This window comes from Cyanistes caeruleus, chromosome 6, assembly GCF_971803275.1.
Source record: "Cyanistes caeruleus chromosome 6, bCyaCae1.hap1.1, whole genome shotgun sequence".
Lineage (NCBI taxonomy): Eukaryota > Metazoa > Chordata > Aves > Passeriformes > Paridae > Cyanistes > Cyanistes caeruleus.
This window is the reverse complement of record NC_141706.1, coordinates 48,719,601-48,739,993: the sequence shown is the minus strand read 5'-3', so window position 1 is coordinate 48,739,993 and position 20,393 is coordinate 48,719,601. Positions and strand designations below refer to the sequence as shown.

The following is a 20,393-nucleotide window of genomic DNA, read 5'->3' as shown; positions in this document are numbered from 1 at the left end:
GCCCAAGGGAATATGGAAGGGCTGTATTGGTCAGACTTCTCAGAGTGTTACACGAGTTAACAAATCTGCAGTCTCTCTGTAAATCACTCATTGGTCATGATAGTATAGTGGGGGTGTATACTAAGGCACCAAGTGCAAGGACATTTCTGTCTCCTGCGGGAGATGTTAATGGTCATTGACACGACACAACCGCAAGTACTTGGTTTTTCACTCAGTTTTCATTTTTTTACTTCAGCCCTCTTAAGGTAATGAATATGTGGGAGTTTCAGAAACTCTTTTGTTCCTGTTAAAATAATTCTAGTTCCTGAAGGTGAGTTAAGAGATCTGTCTAGATGGAAGGATTCCGCTTTAAATTGTTGCTCATCTTCTGGCAAACCTTTTCTACATCATACATGCGGAATAATTCCTGCTTATCTGTGGGTAACACAAGCCCCTAAGCCACTATTAAAATTACATTAAAATAAAATTAAAAGCTAATAACTTGAATTGTTAATTCTGTACTGGTTTTGGTTGGTATAGAATTAAATTTTTTCACAGTAATGAGAAGGGAGCCATGCTTTCAATTTGGGAGTGAAAGTAGTGTTGATAATACAGGGATGTTTTAGCTATCCCTGGGCAGTACTTGCACACGTACACGGCATTTTTTGTTTCTCCCACCATCTGACCAGCAAGGAGGTTAAGGGTGCACAAGAATTTGGGAGAGGATAGCCAGGACAGCTGACCCCAGCTGACTAAGAGATATTCTAGACCTTATCAAATCATGCTCAGCAGTAAAGACTGGGTGGATGTTTGCCAGGACTGCCATTGCCATGGGACTGGCTGAGAATCAATGGGCTGGTGGTGGGCAAATTTTTGTTACATCACTTGTTGTTCTTGGGTTTAGTTTTTTTTTCCTCCCCCTCTGTGTTTGTTTTTTTTTTTTTTTTTCAGCATCCTTTTATTAATTATTAAGCCGACATCATCTCAACCCATGATTTTTCTCATTTTACCCTTTCAATTCTTTCTTTCATCCCATTGGGTGCAGGGGCAAGTACTCAGCTGTGTGGAGCTGAGGTGCACGCCAGTGTTAAACAGTGACACCATCCTAGGAGCTTTATCTTAGGACTTGCATATCAAAGTATCATGATATGAATTACTCTGGCTTTTTTTAATCCACTGTTGATTTACTGTGCTTACATGTCAGTCCTGGCCTTCTGCCTTTCAGAAGCAATACCTCTGTTTTTAATGACACTATAGTAAGCACCACATCTCCCTTTAGTTAGCAGAACTTATGAGCCATGAAGGTGTATCATTCTAAGAGGAGATAGATAGCTGGCTGTTTAGTCTGCAAGTATAAAACATGTCCTGAGATCAAGGATCAATGGGAGTAGCTGGGATAGCACAATAGTTATGGAAGACTAGAAGAAATTCAAGTAATTTGAGATATCTAACTTGAAAATAGGGTAAAAAGGAAGTTCTGTACAGTTAGATATTCACATCCTAGGAAAGCATCTCTAGCTCCTAAACCAAGAGGTTTTGTGTAGCTGACACGTCTCCAAGCTAGGCTTTGCACAGGAAGCTTACCTGGCTCTTACAGCGTACAATTAACCACCCACAACCTTTTGCAGCATATGAGTTATCCACCTGTCCAGCATAACAACAACACTGATGCTTTAAATACCCACAATAAAAAAGTGCCAACAATCTGATTATGCAAGCTCTCACCTGCTGGAGCCAGACTGATTTTCTGTAGTTGAAAAGATTCTGAAAGAAAAATAATGACTTCTGCACCTTTTGTTATTGCAGGTAGCTGCTAGGATTCCTTCCAAGAAAAATACAGTTATTCTGCTATGAATAAGCTGTTTTCCTGAAGAGCAGAAAGTAAAACTTGTTCTTACATGGACTAAACCCTGCTGGCATCATCTGGTTTTGCAATGGAGGAAGAAATTCCCCTTTTCAGTTCTCCTTGTGATCTGTCATGGGCACAACATTACACACTAGACAATTTGAGTCTGGGAATATGATTCTTCCGGAAGTTCTTCTTTAAAGTTTTATTTTCATTCTGTATTATGATTCCTAATTTTAGTGAAAAGTTCTTTGGAGGATTGTAGAATCAGACTGGAAGCCGAATAACATGAGAAAAAAGAGCATCAGAGGTAACTATTTTTCTGTCTAAAATTATTTTTTCCTCTCTTTTAATATCCTTTACATGTGTGGTACAAGAGTCTTTTTTTGTAGTAAAGAATTTGTAAACTAAAACAGTATTCTTTTTAAAGCTTTCTTTACTTGATTTTCAACTACTTACAGCAGAGTTGGTCCACTGTGCACTCCTAGAAATGCATCATCATTGATGATTTTGAGGTATTTGTTCTTGTGCAGATAGCTGCAGAAACAAACAAAATACAGTGATTTGGAAGTAGTTTTCCATAGGTTATCAAAGATCTGGAGTTTAATTGCCTACACAGATGTACAAAAGCAATATGTATAAAGGCCATCCATTCTCAACCACATATTGAAGCATAATCAGTTACTTCATTTTCTGTGTACCCAAGAAACAAAATACAGGTTTGGTTTTTTTGTTGTTGTTTTTTGAAAAGCAATTAAATTCCTCAACAAATACTTTATTTTGCTAATTTGTTTATTATCTTTGTTCCAAATTTTTTTTCTCACTGTCATACGTAGTAAAAGGGCACATGCATACACACTGTATCTTCTAGTACATATGTGTGAGGATGAGGTGAAATAGTTTTGTTCTCTTTCATCAGAATGGAGTATGGGGAATTACATGATGGAACACATCATGAACAAACAGGAAAAAAATTTCCTCTATGTTGTGAGTTCAGTAAAATGTTTAAATGCTTTAAGATCTCCATAGTCAAGTGGAGGTTTCTATATATAGGCCAAAAGTTAAGATTAAAGTTTTGTTGTAAGAAGAGCAAGGAAAGAATAGGATGTTCGGTACCCCATTATAAACATTTACAAGCTAGCTTGTGATACAGCTAGGATGATAAAAAGTGCAATAGGAAGGTGGTCACAACAGATGTCAGAGGGTGGCTTTGAAGATCACAGAGTCACAGAATGTTCTGAGTTGGAAGGGACCCACAAGGATCATCAAAATCCAACTCTGGCCCTGCAAAGAACAGCCCCAAGAGTCACACCATGTGCCTGAGAGTGCCATCTAAACATTTCTGGAACTCTGTCAGGCTTGGTGCTGTGACAAGTTCCCTGGGGTGCCTGTTCCAGTGCCAAACTACCCTCTGGGTAAAGAACATCTTTCTAATATCCAACCTAAACCTCCCCTGACACAACTTCAGGCCATTCCCTCAGGTCCTGTCACTGGGTACCACAGAGAAGAGATTGGTGTCTTTCCCTCAGGAGGAAGTTGTACCTGCAATGGATCTCTCGTCAGTCTCCTCCAAGCTGAACAGACCCAAGTGACCTCAGCTGCTCCTCATACATCCCCTCAAGGCCCTTCAACATCCAGCCCTCTTTTGGACGTTCTCTAATAAGTTTAATAGCTTATATTGTGACCAAAACTGCTTCACAGTGAGGCCACACCAGTGCAGAGCAGGACAATCCCTTCCCTTGCCCAGCTGGCGAGCCACAGTGCGGAAAAAATTAAGTAAAGATTCTAATCCTGTCCTGGTTGAAGTCATTGGCAAATTTTTCATAACATTGACTAGCTATAAGCTTATATTGATCACCATAGTGAGAAATGAGAAGTACATGCACTATCTGGGTTGCACAACAGAAAGTCTTAGGGAGCCAAATAATACTTCTGGCATGTTATTCATTGGACATTACTCATGCCTTAAGCCTTGTTTCTTACAGAGGAAAATAGTTTACATCACCTTCTCAGCTGTTGTTGTTTGAAATAAGCTTTAATTCTTTATAAATATGTGGCATCTAGCATCACCTGATGTTTGTGTTTTCTGATAACTGATTTTCATGTCCTGTAAATGACACACTATTGTTGTGAACATTTCCTTTTGTGTGCAAATTTCCTAATGATTTTTTCTGCAAAATGAATACAAAAATTAAAACCAGAGCAACTGTTAAGAATTAATCCAAGATTTCAACATCTAGGTTGTAGTGCTGAAGGACACAAAAACCTGCTTAAGCTAATAAAACCTGTCTGCTTTAGTAACTAGACACTATTATACAACCAGTTAATTGCTTGTCCAATTTTGAAATATTTTCCCCTAATATTTGAGTGACTAATAAACCTGAAATATAATAGCTGATATGCCTGATAAAAAAAATCTTCAAAGTTACAAATAGAAACAGCTAAAGGCTTTGGGAAGTACAGAACCATGTGTTACTAAGGAGGGGCTGCGGTGTTAGCTGCCAGATTTCACATCAGTGAGTCAGACCCATCAGAATGTACAATTTCCTGATGTTAATTGGTTTCAGTTGTTTAAGCCCTTTTATTTTCATAGGTACTGCTTTTAAATGGAAGGAATAAGGCTTTGGTAAAACTAATTTGACAAAGAAAGCTTATATAGAGTCAGTTCCTTCTGAAAGAGCCATTAATCCTGTTGTTACTGATAGCTAAATGACACAGAATGTCATTTAAATTCCCTGCAGAAGAGAAAACCACAACAGTGGTATCAACATGTCTAAACAAATATTAGAAATTTTAGAAATCACATAGTTGATGTATAATATCTAGCCTCAGTGGGGACACTGGAATAATCGTAATTTTTGAGATTTGGTGAATGGAAATCAGATATACATGAATACCACAGTGCAAACTGCAGGAAATCTGTAGTAGTATAAGTATGGACTCTGGAGTAGGAGATGCTGATGTTTTTGTAGTGCTGTAAGTAAATGAAGGCCCTTTTATTCATGTTTTTCAATCCAATCAGAGCAGTAAATCACTTGTACTTGTGTCTAACAGTCTCTACGGAGTCAGGGTCCAGGATAAGTGGGAAGAATATTGCATTAAGCCTCAACTGCACCAGAAAACACCATGACTGCAGGATTCCGAGTAGGACCTTCTGAGGGCACGAAACACTAACAGGACATTTCAAGTGCTATGTAAAACATATGCATCCAGCTGGATTATGAAATGAAGGTTAAAGAAAGGGAGAACAGGCCAAAAAGATGCATTGGTAAGTGAGCAGTACTAAAGATTCATCATAACAATTTTTCCACACAATTGTTTATCTTAACTCTGAGCTATGCCAGGCATTATAAGTGAACTCTGAAAGTGTATACTAAAGTAAATACATTCTTTTGGAGTTTATTTTTGTGATTAGATCTTGAGATCACACACTTTCCACTTCAGTCATTTGGATAGTTCTGTGAAAGCTCATCAGAAATATATTTTGCCATTCACTGAAAATACCTTTTAAAAAACTCTTCTTTCCTCACCAGTTACCTTACAGAAATAAACACTGGTGCAGCAGCACTACTTTGCAGTTTATGGACTTTAATGATGGGTTAAGATGAGGGATTCAAGTGTCAGATGCATGCTTTTTAGTAAAAGTGTCATTCAGCCCTTAGTTCCTGGTTCCTTACTTCCCTGCTGTTATGAAACTTACACAGCAATACCGTGGTTTGCTGTTAAACACCGATCCTTGTTTTACAAGATCAACTAAGTAGTGCTATTATTCAGTATGATAATGGAAACCCTTTATCCATGGTTTTTCACCTATACCTGCATTAATTTTTTTGGCCCCCTTTGATTATGTAGGCATTTTAATACTGCAAGAGTGGTAGAAAGGCATAATGCATAGTAGAAGAAAGCCCCCAAGATTCCCAAAATGTTTTCTGATACATGGATGGAACATGAAGTCTTTGAATAATTTGCCAAAAATTTATTATTGTTTTTGATTGTTTTGCTTAGTTACTTATTTTTGTCCTTGAGATAATCATTCAAAACACATTCAAATTTCCCTCACCTTTTTTCTGTTAGTTTATTTTTGCTTCTCTTTTTGTTAAATTCAAATGCTCTTCAATCAGACCCAGAGAAAAACAGGTACTTCCTTGACTATACAGTGGCAGATAAACAGGAGTTCAAATTAGAAATGTCAGAATAGAGAAAATGAAATACTTGCCTCTTACATTAACTTAATGCTACTGCTAGAAACAGCAAATCTCCAAGCTTGCACTTAGCAAAATTATACTTTATCCTGTCATATGGTAACCAAACTACTTCAGAAAATTAGTTTAGATATTTCAGTGTAGTTTATCAAACAGATAAAGGCTTTACCACTCATGTTCAGCTCCTTAGTTTGCCTTGTACATCTAGAGTAGTGCTCTCCTCCACGTAAATGTCATATGATTTAATTAGGAGAAAAGTGTTTGTTGTAATAAACCATTTTTACTGCTGGTAGATAAACCCATGAACATAAATCTAGTTTTAGTTATTGTGTTGGTTGGTTGTTGTTTGTTTTTTCTTTTTAAATTTCATTGACTAGTGCATCATAGCCAGTCTCTTGTAGGATTCACTTAGGATCATAAATCACAGAACATAAGTTGGAAGGGACCCATAAGCCTCACGGGGTCCAACTCTAGCCCTTGTAGGATGACAAAAAAAAAATCATGACTATGACCATCATCCAGACACAATTTGAACTCTGACAGTATTGGTGCTGTGGCCATTCCCCTGGGGAGCCTGTTCCATGACTGACCACCCTCTTGGTGAAGGACCTTCATCTAATGTCCAACTGAACTTTCCGTGATGCAGGTTCCTTCTGCTCTCTTATCTCCTACTGCTGGTCACCAGAGAGAGATCAGCACGTGCCACTCCACTGCCCCCCTTGAGGAAGCTGTGGGCTGCCACAAGATCACCCCCTCATGCTCCCCTTCTCCAGGCTGAACAAGCCAAGTTACCACAGCCACAAGCAAGACCGCAGCCACCAAGCCATAGGTCTTGCCCTCAAGGCCTTTCACCATCTAGACTGCTCTCCTTTGGACACACTTAAGGGTTTGATATCCTGCTCATATTGTGACAGCCAAAACTGTCCCCAGCAATCGAGGTGAGGCTGCCCCAGCGCAGGGCAGGACGATCCCCTCCATTGCCCAGCTGGCCATGCGGTGGCTGATGCACCCCAGGACACGGCTGGCACTCCTGGCTGCCAGGGTGTGCTCAACTTGCCATCAACCAGGACACCAAGATCCACTTCTGTGGGGCTGTTCTGCAGCCTCCCACTTTGTATGTATAACCAGGATTACACCATGCCAGATGGAGAATCCAGCAATTGTTCTTGTTAAATTTAATATAGATGGTGATTGCCTGGCTCTCAAGTCTGTCCAGGTCTCTCTGTAAAGCCCTCTACTCTTGGCCTTAAAAAATACTTACATATCTCTAAAGGATACTAATTACAATTTTTTATTTTCTAAAAATATGCAAACAGTATTTACAGAGACTAGCATCTGCTAGTGCTAGTGCTAGTGCTAGTGCTAGTGCTAGTGCTAGTGCTAGTGCTGTCTGCTTCTCTACTTCCCCGTCCGATAAAGCAGATGTTTAGGAATCCAGGTCTTCTAAAACTAGGTTTTCATTTGATTCTTTAATAATAATGAGCATTCCAAAGATGACAGAAGTAATAGCACCTGCATACTGCATACCTGCATATGAGAGAAACATTTTTTAAAAATTGCTCCAAAATAGTATCCAACCTGTGTTTTGTCATAATGTAAAAAATGGAAGAGCCAACACAGTTCATATATTGGATAAGGCTTGGAAAGTTTCTGGGTATTGCTGCATGCCACTTTGAGGGATTCAGTCAAGACACTGGCTTTATTTTGCCATATTTTATATCTTGTGATTTCTGTGGGCACTAGTACAAATACTGTGTCACCCTGGAAGACTTCCTTTTTCATGTGAAAGTTCAAAGTAACTGAACTAGTGTGAATGAAATCAGATCTATTCCAGATCTTTGGTTTAACTCAGACCTTTCAGACTTTAAGACATCTAGCTAGCTGCTAAGATAAAATAGGCAGTTTGGAAAGATTAAGACCATGTGAAGGATGCTCTTATAGAATTTTTATAGAATTTAAGCCTAATTTAAAATAAAGTACTAAAAATAATCATATCTATCTTCATGTCTCTCTGGTTAATTTAAGAGCCCACGATGAAGAAATCTCTTTACTTGTGAGAGTGACAGACTCTTTGGTCAAGCCTCTGTAGGACAAGAGTAAGCTTTGCCAATGTGAATGGAGTCTCTAGAATTGAGATTTATTCTCTCTTAATGATTGAGGCAGATGGTTTTGGGTATGATGCAAAAACAATATTCACTCACTAATTATTTTTTTCAGAAAATACAGCATGAAGTTGCAGGGAAATATGAAATGGTTGATTCATGCTTTTGAGATTTGCATCTCATTTCCAGTGTAAGTGTCTGGTTCCTCTGAGTTGCTCCCAGCATCTTACACCACTCTCTTTTTTGCAAGAGATACCTGCAAAAGAACTGCTACCATTATCAGTGCTATACTTACTAAAATAAACATTCTGGTTAAAAAGAAAAGCATAATTATCTTCCAAATTGTCTTAGAAAAGTTTTACTGTAGCTTCAAACCAGAACAAAACTCACGGTGGAATTACTGGCCATGATTTTATTTCTGAACTATAAATATACATACTAAATGAAAGCACACTGCAAAAGACATTAAGCAATTATATTGTTATTGCTGACTGAAATTAATATCCTCTCTTTGCTCCTCAAAAGTAATTAAAATAAGATACGTTTTTCAGAACTCAAGTAAACAGAAAAGCTTGGGTTTTTTCTTCTGAAAGAAGAGAATTACCTGCTACTTACATAGCATCCAGATTTGTCCCATTAAAAGCATGGCCTTGAATATGGGTAAAACCATTATTGTAGAGTTTACTGCAAGCGAAAAAGAAATTACATCAGTGTATTTTGGGCTGCTTCAATACATGAATTCCTAACATCTTATGCATCATTTTTCTTTGCAACAGCACATTTATGGTTGGGTTAATTTTAATCTCTGGAAGAAGCAGTAGTTACTGTGCAAGGTCAAACAAATGCCAGAAGTGTTCTTGAGTGCACTCATCGAGGATACCACGTGACAGGTGTGCAGTCTTCTACCTCTTCTTACAGCAATGATAGACTAAACCACTTTGCTATAATTTTCCCACACTTAAATAAAAGCAAGGAAACAAAATTCTGCTGGGACTGATTAAGGAAGGCTAAAGGAAGTAACAACTAGCTAAAAAGGTCTGATTCTACTATCAGTCATGCCTTACATTTTTAGAATTAAATTTTTTACTCCCTTAGAGCAAAATAACTTTTTTCTAGAATTTCTTTAGAATTCATCTGTTCGCATTCTAATGCTCTTCCTCCCAGTTCAGGTCATAATTCATTACAGTAATTTCACTCCCATCAGCCTACTTTTTTGTGGTTCACATTGACTGACTTGCATAACTGAACTTTATTTAACAATTTTCTTTCAAATATAACTCTTCTGATGTTTGCCATCCATTAGTTTCCATGGTATGTACCACTCAGGTTGCAAAAAAAGTTAGACCCAGTTATAACCCTGCTGTAGCTTTACAGGGGGAGAGCTTTGCAGACTTTCTCCTTTGATTTTTTTTTTCAAATATAACCATTCTCTGGCACTAGGGTCATAGAAGAACAAAACCACTTTAGTCAAGCCAGCTTAAAGAAAAGAGCAGGACTGATTGAAATAGCTGTCAAAGTACAAAATTTATGCAAACTAGAATATACATTCTGTCTGTGGTCTTTCTCCATTGCAAACTACTAGAGAGTAAGACAGGAATCATTTTATTTTTAAATATTTTGCTATATGCATTACCAGAGAGGTAATTTCCTTGTGACTTAAACTGGAAGAACTTACAGGGTGAGAGATTCATTACAAAGCCCGTGGAAAGCATTTGCAGGCACTGAAGTCATATAAGGATTATCTGCAATTTCACTGAAAAAAGAGACAAAATATCACAATCAAACATCTGCCCAACAGAGCATCTGGAGAACAGCTTTGTTATTAATTGTTCTCTGCCTTGATAATAAATAGAAGTTTAAAACATAATTATTTAAATAAATTAATTTTAGTGTATTTTAATATTAATAGATTATAAAATAAATAACATTGCCATATTTATTGTATTATAAATTTTAATTTATTTATTTGAATAAATAACTTTAAAATAATAACCCATTTAGTTGTATCTAAGGCCAGAAGATACATGTAGGAGGAAGAATTGAGCATATTCCAGCAACCAGGAAGACAGCTGGTGAGGTAAATGGGTTTTGTAGCTCTGGTGAGGTGTGCCAGCCTGTGTGATTATAGTGGCTAATGGCACAGACAGGTCCCTGGTCTCAAGAACCAGAGAACTAGCAGAGTGAATTAGCATTAGCTGTGGTGTCAGTTGAACAACCCAAGTGGCTTTAGAGCTGAAATTCTGCTCTCTAAATTCAGATATGAGATAATACCTTATTCAGGACAGAGGCATTTTACTTTACAGAAGTGCATCTGGCGCATCTCTTTCACTAGTAAGTGAAATAACTTCCTGATTCTTCCCACCTCTTGTCCAAAGGAGTATTTCACTACTCATTTCTTAAATACTTACTTTTACTCCTACTCTGCAGTCTTAGTAAGTACAATGTATCTTCAGACCAAAATTCTCTTGTAACAAAAGGGAGAAAGGAAAACTAAAGAGATTTACTATTACTAAACTGGAGAAAGGAGAGAGGAAAAAGCTGGGAGAAGCAAAGGGCAGAGCAAAGTCTTTGACTGCCCTTTTTCTGATTTTTCCTGAATAACATTATAGTCCAGAAATGAAAATATTGTGCAAAGTTTTCTTTTTCTTCAGCTTGTGGATTAGGTATGGCCTAATAAGGCCCACACATAAAGTCCATGGGCTGTGAAGTCCTAACAATTACCCAGGTGCCAGAAATAACTTCATTCCTTTTCTGTGCTCCATTTGTGTATATATATGTGCTAACACTGAGCAGTACTATAACCATTTTCATTCCAAGTAATTTTCACTGATAGGTGGTTTCCACCACAAGTTATTTGGGTTTGACATTTTGCAGATTGGTTCATTTTTTCTGAGTAAATGTTTACTTTTAAGTTGCTTGACCTCAAAGGCAAATAGTGATATAATGAATGCATTTCTCCCAGCTATACCTTATTCAATATTTAGAAACCTATTATTTTTCAAGAGCATTTTTTTTCTTGATGGAAGAAACATAAAGTCTTTCACTAAATAGCAATATTTAGAAATATATATCATAGAACTATCTTCCTTGAAAGTACAGGTCTATTCTTTAAAAACTCTGTGCAGCATATAAAACCTAGATTTATTTTTTGTTATTTATCACTATCAAAAAAAAAAAATCAAGGCAGAAGTAAAACAATGTTTGGCTTTCTGCCACTTAGAAAGGCACTGAGTTAGTTGGATGTGAAAACACAGATGGTTGTATAAACTGCTTTGTTTCGTCTGGCCTGTTCAATTCCTGGTCCTCTCTACTATGTACAAGTAGATCTAACAGAGTTTTCAATCTAAGCTGAAGCCCTTCTGGTCTTTTGAGAAACTCCCTAATAGCTTTTAAGATGTAGTTACATCTCACTCAGAGCTCTGACTGACTCAGGTTTCAATATTGGGGTCCTAGGGCCAAGGTGTGAATGTGCGTTAGAACAAAGCTTATCTCTGATCTCAGAAGATCCCTGGAAGATCTCATTGCTTCAGGTCTACACTTCTTAGCAGAACAAGCAGCATTTCTCTATTGCTCTGAGGTTCATCTTGCCAGTGGCAGACCATGAATGCAGTGGGAATGGACCCTTCCTGACCAAAAACACAGCACTGAAACAACTCCTGCAGTAGATCATCTATCACATCTTTGCAAATCACCTTCTAACATAACACTTCTCATTTTTAATTGCCTTTTGCATAGCCCATCCAGCATTCAAGCCTCTTCCAGCTGAAAACTGCTACAATATAAGATTTCTAACTCCTCTCTGGGACCAAGAAGTGGCCTTGTCTCAGCCTGCAAGTCTTCATCTGAGTTACTCCTCCTCCTCCTCAGCCTGATTACAATACAAAATTCTAACTTAGATTAACACAGGTGAATGTTGTCTGTGCTTCTAAAATACCAAGAAATTCCTGCTTATTTTAGAGCTCAAAGCAGAACTCTTTGTTTCTGAAATACCTTTAAGGATAATAGTGGGAGACCTCCTTGTCTCCATTAACATTCCCATTCTCTTTCTTCAAGAAATTATTCTGCAGTTTGCTTCACCATCCCAGCACAAATTTGTTAGAATTTTGATAAGTGACTTGATGTTAGCAAAATGTACGCCAGCTCAGGTCCTGTGTGTCACACTATTCTGACTTCATGTTAATTCAGGGATTGCAGAGACATTGCAAAACTAAGAATAAAATTAAAACAAAGGGCCTGTAGAAGTTGTGTATCATGAATGTGCTGTGTGTCCATGTCTCTAATTCATGTCAAAAGTATAGTGCTAGGTGATGTGGCATTTTCCAAATTTGGTGCTAATGATCATTGAAATATTGCTTAAGGAAAACTGCTTTGTCAGACTTAAATGATATTTTTCTCAAAACCAGAAGCCTTCATTATACATTTTCATGTGGTCTGAGGATGGCAATATTCTAACCAGCTGTGAGGAGAGATACTTACAGCAAAAAATTCACATCAAATGAATAGATTTTGTTAAGGGCTGGAAATACTTTGAGTCCAGTGTTAAAAATACCACTGCAAGAGAGTAGAAACAGAAAGATTTACTGCATCACTGAACAACAACAAACAATGTATTTAAGGTTCAACAGGGCAGGATGGTTATTGCATCCTCTCTATTTCAGTCAATTCATTTATAATCAAGTGTCCAAAACAGAAGGATGCAAAAACAATATAAAAAATTCAAAATACCAGACTAACAATAAATTACAGAATCTAAAAAATGAGAACACAGACTGATAAGACAGTCAGGGAGATCTGCAGAGGGAAGCATCTTGTGAGGTTGATAGGAAGAAAATAATTAAAACTCTGGTTTATTTTAACTTGAGAAATTAAGGCTGCTTCAGTTAATAGTCTGGATCCCCGAAGCCTCTGTCTTCCATTGAGACTAAGAGCTGTTCATATAGCTTTAAAAAAGGAAACTGTCTTAAAATGTGAAATGCTTAAAGCCCCTTCTTTATGAACTCCTGTAGAGTGAAAATAATTGTAGTTCTCATTTTTTAAAACTATTCTCCTGAAATGAAATTTTTTACTACTTTCTTTTTTATTGCTTTCACATCTATAGGAAAAACCTGGACAAATCTTTCCTCATTGCCACTGCCCCCACCACACACACACACAGAGGCCTTTCTTTCAAATATTACTAAAAATCACAGAAGTTTCCTTCGAAAATCATGGGAAATTTTCATGATTTCTTTCTGCCATAGAAGTCATATGAAATCAGGCGTCTATGAGCTTTTCACATTTTGCTAACAGGTATGATTTAAACCTGTCTGTAATTGTCTAGTAAATACTAAAGATATGTATATATCTGTTGTGTCCCTTCTTCCCACTATTTCCTACAAAAACAGAGTAAGACAGCACTTACCATAAGAAAAGAACTAGCTGTGGAATTTTGCCAAGAAATATTAGTGTATTCTAGATATTTAATGGATGAGAGAAATGGGAAAACTACTGATGAATTTGTGAACATGTTTTCCTTTCTCACAAAAGTAGTAAGAGTTCCAACCCCTACCCTTGCTGGCTTTCTGTCATTAGAATAAAGCAACAGGGAAGAACACATCAATCAGTTCCAAAATCAATTGCAAACTAACAAAACTGCTATAATGTAAAGAGTCATCTGTGAGATTTAAATATCAGTTTGTTACAGGTACTAAATACTTACAGGTATTTCAAAAGTGGGAGGTTCTTAAAGGCATCTGCATCTATGTAATCCAAGTTTCTAAGATTTCGAATTTCACTGTAAAAAGGAAGGAACATTGATAATTGATATTTAATGACTTATCACAACAGAAATCAGTAATGTTAAAATGAAGTTTCAGGGATCTAGTTCCTGCAGCAAGCTTTTTGTACTGGCCAGCACTAGCTTAAGACCAGAGCAATGTTACAATGATGCAATCATTCCTGGGGACTGGCCTGTTGAGGCAATGGGATAAGAAGAAATTCTCAGTATTGAGGTAGATTTAGCAGACCTACCAATTTTCATACTTTATTAAAAAAGCACTCCCCATCACGTGCAATTTTAATTTTTTGGACTCTTTACTGTTTCCAGAAGGATATGGATGGTTTTGCATGTTTGCTTCTATTTCTTTACCTTAAATCAGCTCTGGACACTGGTCTCATAACACTGCTGAAACAGCTCTCAGCCTTTCTTAAAATAGAGACTATATAGAAAGTAGGGTGCCAGGCTTCCTCCTGATGCTAGCAGTGGAGCAATGGGTCTGAAGAAAACACTTCTAGCTTCTTATACAGAGAAATTTGATAAAGATGACAGTTTTTGATGGCATGGTGGTGCAGGTTACATGGGAATGTTCCAGGCCTAAGTCAGTCAAAATGCTGCTACTGGACAGAGACTTAATGGGCAGAAACCAGTAGTATTTCACTTACCATAGCCTTACTGTGCCAAGTAACTTATATAAGAATCAGAAAACTGGGATTTATGACTACCTCTGCCTCTAGAATTGTTTTAATAGATTGTTTCAATAAAATCAACCCAGATAAGTTGTCTAAGAAATGGAAGTGGGAAAAGACACAGAAGTTAGTAGATAAATCACTATGTAGACACTGTTACAAAGACTTCAACCTCTCCATATATTGTACTGACAAAACAGTTCTGCTTCACCTTTGAAGTCATCAGTTTTCACTCTGTTTGCTGAAACACTGCAGGGAAATGAGGATTTACCTTTTACTTGCATGTTAAACTGATGTAATAAATTGCTTTAGTACTGCTACTGTAGTGCTGCATTTAACTATTCTTCGCATCTGTTAGCTACTTTGAACTGTAGTTGTATTCCTGTATTTAAAAGAAATCCTCTCAGTGTCAGTTTCTTGCTTCTCTCCAATTATTTTATTAGTTATGTAGCTATCACATTCCTAACAGTGGAATTTGCTTTATAAACATTAACTGACATGTTTTTTCCATCACTGACTGTTTTCAAAATGTTGGACTTGTGAGCTTCCTGCCCTGATACTCCTCTCTGAACCGAGGGAATAATCCAGGGAGAGAGTCTTCAGTTGAGCCTTTAGCCTGGAAATGGATAGTGCATTGGAGTATCAAAGAATCATCAGGTTTTGTTTTGTTGCTATTCATAGCATTCTGCATAAATTATTTGGATGAGGGTACTGGAAATAAGAATTCAAAATCAGCAGATGGTACTAAAATTAAAAGAACAAAATAATGTAATATACAATTTTGATTTATTAAGTAATTGGGCCATGAGAGGACATTTGCTGATTAAAAAAGGCAAATGAAAAACTAATTAATTTGGGAATAAAATATTTTAAACAGCCAGATGAGATTGTACAGTAATGAGAGAAAATCTTAAATAATGTGAGTGAGGGAATCAATATGATTCAACTAAACATTGGGAAAAGGTTTATATCCCTGCTGTTCAATTTTCTTGAACTGGTAATGTTGGGATTAAAAAAGACGTATGCTTTAATATATACTGTATTTATACTTGTATTTCATACTACACTTTGTATTACAGAGGTATCTTAAAGCCCAAAAGGAAGAAAAGGGCCATTGTGAAGCAGACAGCTAGGCTTAGAAGTGTCTAGTCAAAACAGATGAGAGAAGTATAAAAATAAAAGGTGATTTGACAAAAGTGACTGCTACGCTTAAGAAAAATTGAGGATAGGAATTCAATTTTTCCTGATTCTAGTCCAGTCAAATATGCCTCCTGCATTTGACTGGTCTGAATATGTGGTCTCTCATTTTATCTAGGTCAAAAAGAGAAAGATCCTGTGTGCCGTGGATAAATGTAGGTAACACCAAAATGACCATGACACAAAGCTGAAGTGCAAAGAGTAGATTTATTCCATCATCTTTCTGGCTGGAGAATTAAGACAAGTAGAGACACATAGACTGCTAGGCTCATATATTAGCAGGAGCAAAACACAATGAGGCCTGAGTCTGCCTTACATATCAAAGGGGGGCTGGAGCATCTGCAAACCTTCACCAGGCTGTGTTTTACAATCTCCTCACTTCTTATCTTCTTTTCCTGCTTATAAAGAGGCCCCAAGCCTATAAGAAGAATGTTTTTCATCTTTCAAAATTTTTTGTTATCTTGTGAGAAAATTTCACTTCTTTAGTAGACAAAAAACAACCAAAACCAAAAACTAACAACAAACAGCAAACAAAAACGCATGAATTCTCTGACGCTGTTTTCTAACATCTCCCAGATGCAAAATTGGTCTCTGAATTAAAACAATTCTAATCCAATTCATTTTTCTCTCTTCTTCTCTTTTCTAATCCTTTCCTCCCCACAGATCTTCAAATTCATTTCCGTTCATGGACTGTGCTGCTGCCCTTGTTTTAAATACTCAAACATCCTTAGTCTTAGAGTACTGGAAGGAATTCCTCCCTAAAATTACAGATTTGAAGGATATCTATTGTTCCGTTGATATTGGAGCCTATGAAGTTAAGCCTGTAAGGAGAAAAGATATTTGAATAGTTCTGATCTCATCAATTAACAGGACAAACTGCATTTCACAATTTCTTTTACAGTAATCAGTCATGAGTAATATACTCAAAGATGCATAAATGTTATATGATCCTAATTTTCAAACTGCAATCAAAAGACTGCTATAGTGTAAATATTAATCCCAAAAGGTCCATAAAGATAGAAGAGCAAGTTGATTATCAGTAAATTCATTAATTAGTGTTTGAACTTTTATCTTCTGTGAGTTAGTGAGTTGATAATACTGAAACTTGTGAACTTAAAAATTACAGTTCTTTGAAAAGCAGCTGTCAGAAAACTACCAGTAGTTTAAGCTGCCTAAAATACAGATAATGCCAAAGATTATACTTAAAATGCCTAGTAAGTTAGTTCCCAGATATCTAACCATCTATGAGAGCTGATTCTACATTACTTTGGAAATGCAACTTTGACACACTCTACAAAGAGAAGGATCATGGCATACAGCAGTGTTACAATCCTGAGTCCTTCTGGGCATTAAGCGTTTTTAAGATACAAGAAAACCTGAGACAGTTAGTAGGCATTTTTGTTAACCATTGATGCAAAAATGCAAAAGGTGTACTGAACAAACATTTCACTTTGCAGTCCTAACTAAAATTACTTAGAGATGCTCATTCATTTAAAAAAAAAAAAAAAAAAGGATGCCGCTACTTACCCACAAGCTAAGATAATTATTCGTGGAGTATTTACAAAAGTATTCAGAGTTGCTTTACAAACTCTACTCTATTCTTGGAAGTACAGAAACTGTTTGAAATTTTAGTTCTGGCACTCAGACTAGGAATTAAAAATGTGCTAGGTTCACAATCAAATCACCACCTACCTCACTGTCCAAGAACGGCAATTCACTTTTCCTTTTCAATGAAAATACAGAAAAATTTTATCACATCCAGAATGGATGTGCAGAGAAAGTCACTTGATGTTATAAAGATATGTGTCAAGACTTAAAAATAACTATGAACTTATATTTAGTTGCAAAGTTATAACTACTTTCAAATCCAAGTGAATCTAAAAATGAAACTAATAGTAAGAACTATTCAAATATTAGTCTTATTAATTAATTGAGACATATGTTCTCCAGCTAACTTTTCAGAAAGGTTAAGATGCTATTTAGAATCCTATCTGAATTTAGTAACATTAAAAGAAGCACAAATATTTACATATTTAACTGGAATCTCAATTTCATTTCCCAGACATGTTTTTCATACCTGCCTTGCAATATTGATACATTCTTGAGTCTGTTTAAGCCCAGAATTCAGAAATTACAAATCTGGCTTTAGAGTACCAATATAGCCACATTATGATGAGATACTTACAAAGACTAAGAATATCCAGGTCAGCAACTGTAAAATGTTTTAAATAAACTTTTTTTTTCATTCTCTTGTAATAACCTTTCTACCTTCTGGGACTTAGTTTGTCTGTAGCTACCTTAGCTTCTCTCCCTTGTACATCTACTTCCATGTTTTATTCTCCCCCTGCAGCCAAACCCTCCATGTTATTTTATCTGCGTGCACCTGTTTAAGCCTTTGCACCCCTGGCACCAGAAAATCAGCTCAGGCTCCTAACAACCTACTCCCTACCGCCAGACTGCAGACCTTAACAAGATTTTTTTTGCACAGCACTTATCCCAGCTCTGAAATTCACTTCAGGTACACAGCATTCCTCCACAAATCTCTTCAGTCTTCCTCTCCAGTTGCTTGTCTTTTCTTCCTGCAGCGCTGTATCCCATGGCCTGGCACCACAAGCTGTCCAAGAGAAGTGAAGCCCTGGCCCAGAGGATGGTTTGGCTGCCCTGGCCCTTGGCTCCATCACCCTGCAGAGCTGGAGTGCTCTCCCACCAGCTCTTCAAATGACATCACATACATGAGGAGAAGCCACTTGAACCATAACCTTTGGCCTTGTTCCCAAACGCTGAGAGGGCTTTTTATGTGGTTGTGTAAGAGGAGAATGCTTTACAAGTTAGAAGAGAGTAGGGAGAGACCAGGGGAGGTGAGCCAAGACACAGAGAAAGAAGAAAAAGAAACAATGAATTTTTCTGAGGTTCTGTTTGCAGGAATGTTTCCCTGAGAAAGAGAGACCTAATTACAACAGGTTTTTATTTAGTGTGATGTTACCAAGCTTCAGCCCTACTAGTAAGGCAACTACACAGAGACACTGACTGCTAATCAGACCCTTTCACAATTAAATTTACAAAAAATACATACTTATGTAATTGTATGAGACAACCAGTTCTGAATTTGTAAACAGACATACTTAAAAAAGGTTAATACAAAAAGAGGAAACAAGAAACTATTGGGAGACCAATTTAACAGAACTGGGGAGAAAAAAAAAAAAACAGCAAAAGTTTGTTCCTTATTTACATCTTCATAGAGTGGAAATGTTGCCATTAATTACCAGAAAAATTAGATGTGACTCATTAAAATAGAGCAGGTGATCAGTATCCTTAGTTTGCAAAAGTTGCTCTGTACTTGCAAGGCATGGATGCATAAAAATATGACCTATTCTTAAAGAGCTGAGGAACAGAAAGGAACAGAAAGTCAGGACAGAGGCACAGGAACCAAATAAGGACTGAGAAAATGAGCTGCTGAAGATCAAGGCTGAAGTGCACTAACAAGCTTGGCAGACAGATCATGATGAACACAGGATGCCTATTCACATAACACTTGGCTTAAAGCAAAGCATTAGTTCCTCCCTTCCACAAACACTGCATTTTCTCTTAAGAAGTTCTTATGTCTAAAAACAAATGTTTTGAGAATGAAACTGTGTGTATAAGTTTCAGTTAGGGTAAAAAGATTATTTACATAAAGCTGCACTTCATGAAAATTAAAAGAAAAACAAGCTGTAAAAATAAAACTGTGAAATGACTTTTCAAAACTGTTACAGTAATCTCAACCTCCTTTAAAATATTTTGTGATAATCTTAACCTAGTATTATTTTAGCAATAATACTTAAAAAAAACTATGTAAATAGAGAGCATTAAATTAATGCATAGCACAAGATACAAATATCCCTGTATAATCCACTTGTTTGGAAAGTAAATCAAACTCAACAGTGATAATAGTTATCACAGATATAGTTAAAACAAAATCATAAAAATGATCAAGTCTATAAACTGCTTTCTTTCACAGCTTATATGCAACTGTCTAACTTGCCAGATGCCTGGATATTCCCTGACTAAATCATACACGTGCCTTACTTCCAAACATTTTATAAACCTGGTAAGCACTTCTGAGTGTGTGAAGGTGGCCCTTCTTTGTGGGCTATCTGTAAAAGCTCGGGGTTTTCCTATAACTTTTGTGAGCAGGGTTCTGATTTCTTGTCCTGAGTAGTAATTTTGACTTTTGTGCAGAAAAAAACCCCCAAAATATATCCTGTATGTCTGTGTACAGTTTCTCTTTTTGCAGTGCTTTGCAAGAAGTTTAAGGGGTCCCACATTACCATACCCCTGTAGAGTGGAGCAGGAAACATTCTCTCCATGCCCTCCCCAGAGCCTGTGCCAGAGGTGACATGAGATCAGGTGCCTGTGAACTCTGCTACACCTGCAGAGACTTGCAGCTTCCCAGCCATGGACAACACATCCAGGCCTGGGGGCTGCAGTGGGTGGTGCAGTGCAAAATGCACTGATTTTGGAGACTTCTGGAGCTTTTTATCCTTAATTTCTAATAAGGTGAACCACAAAAGAAGTACCATATGAGGAATTTGTAGTGCATAGTGACAGATGCTTTATTCATTGCTGATAAAATGTGCTGCCAGT

The 20,393-nt window shown here is 37.1% G+C and overlaps 1 protein-coding gene across 1 annotated transcript in view; it reads right to left on the bottom strand.

Annotated features, from left to right (window-relative positions):
• TSHR (thyroid stimulating hormone receptor) overlaps window positions 1-20,393 on the bottom strand; it is a 46,473-nt gene that overhangs the window by 10,215 nt on the left and 15,865 nt on the right. The window contains exons 4-8 of the mRNA XM_023927745.2: window positions 13,828-13,902; window positions 12,606-12,680; window positions 9,805-9,882; window positions 8,745-8,813; window positions 2,285-2,362 (exon numbers count right to left, since the gene is read on the bottom strand). Of these exons, the coding sequence (XP_023783513.2) occupies window positions 2,285-2,362; window positions 8,745-8,813; window positions 9,805-9,882; window positions 12,606-12,680; window positions 13,828-13,902 (375 nt within the window). The remainder of the gene's footprint in view (window positions 1-2,284; window positions 2,363-8,744; window positions 8,814-9,804; window positions 9,883-12,605; window positions 12,681-13,827; window positions 13,903-20,393) is intronic.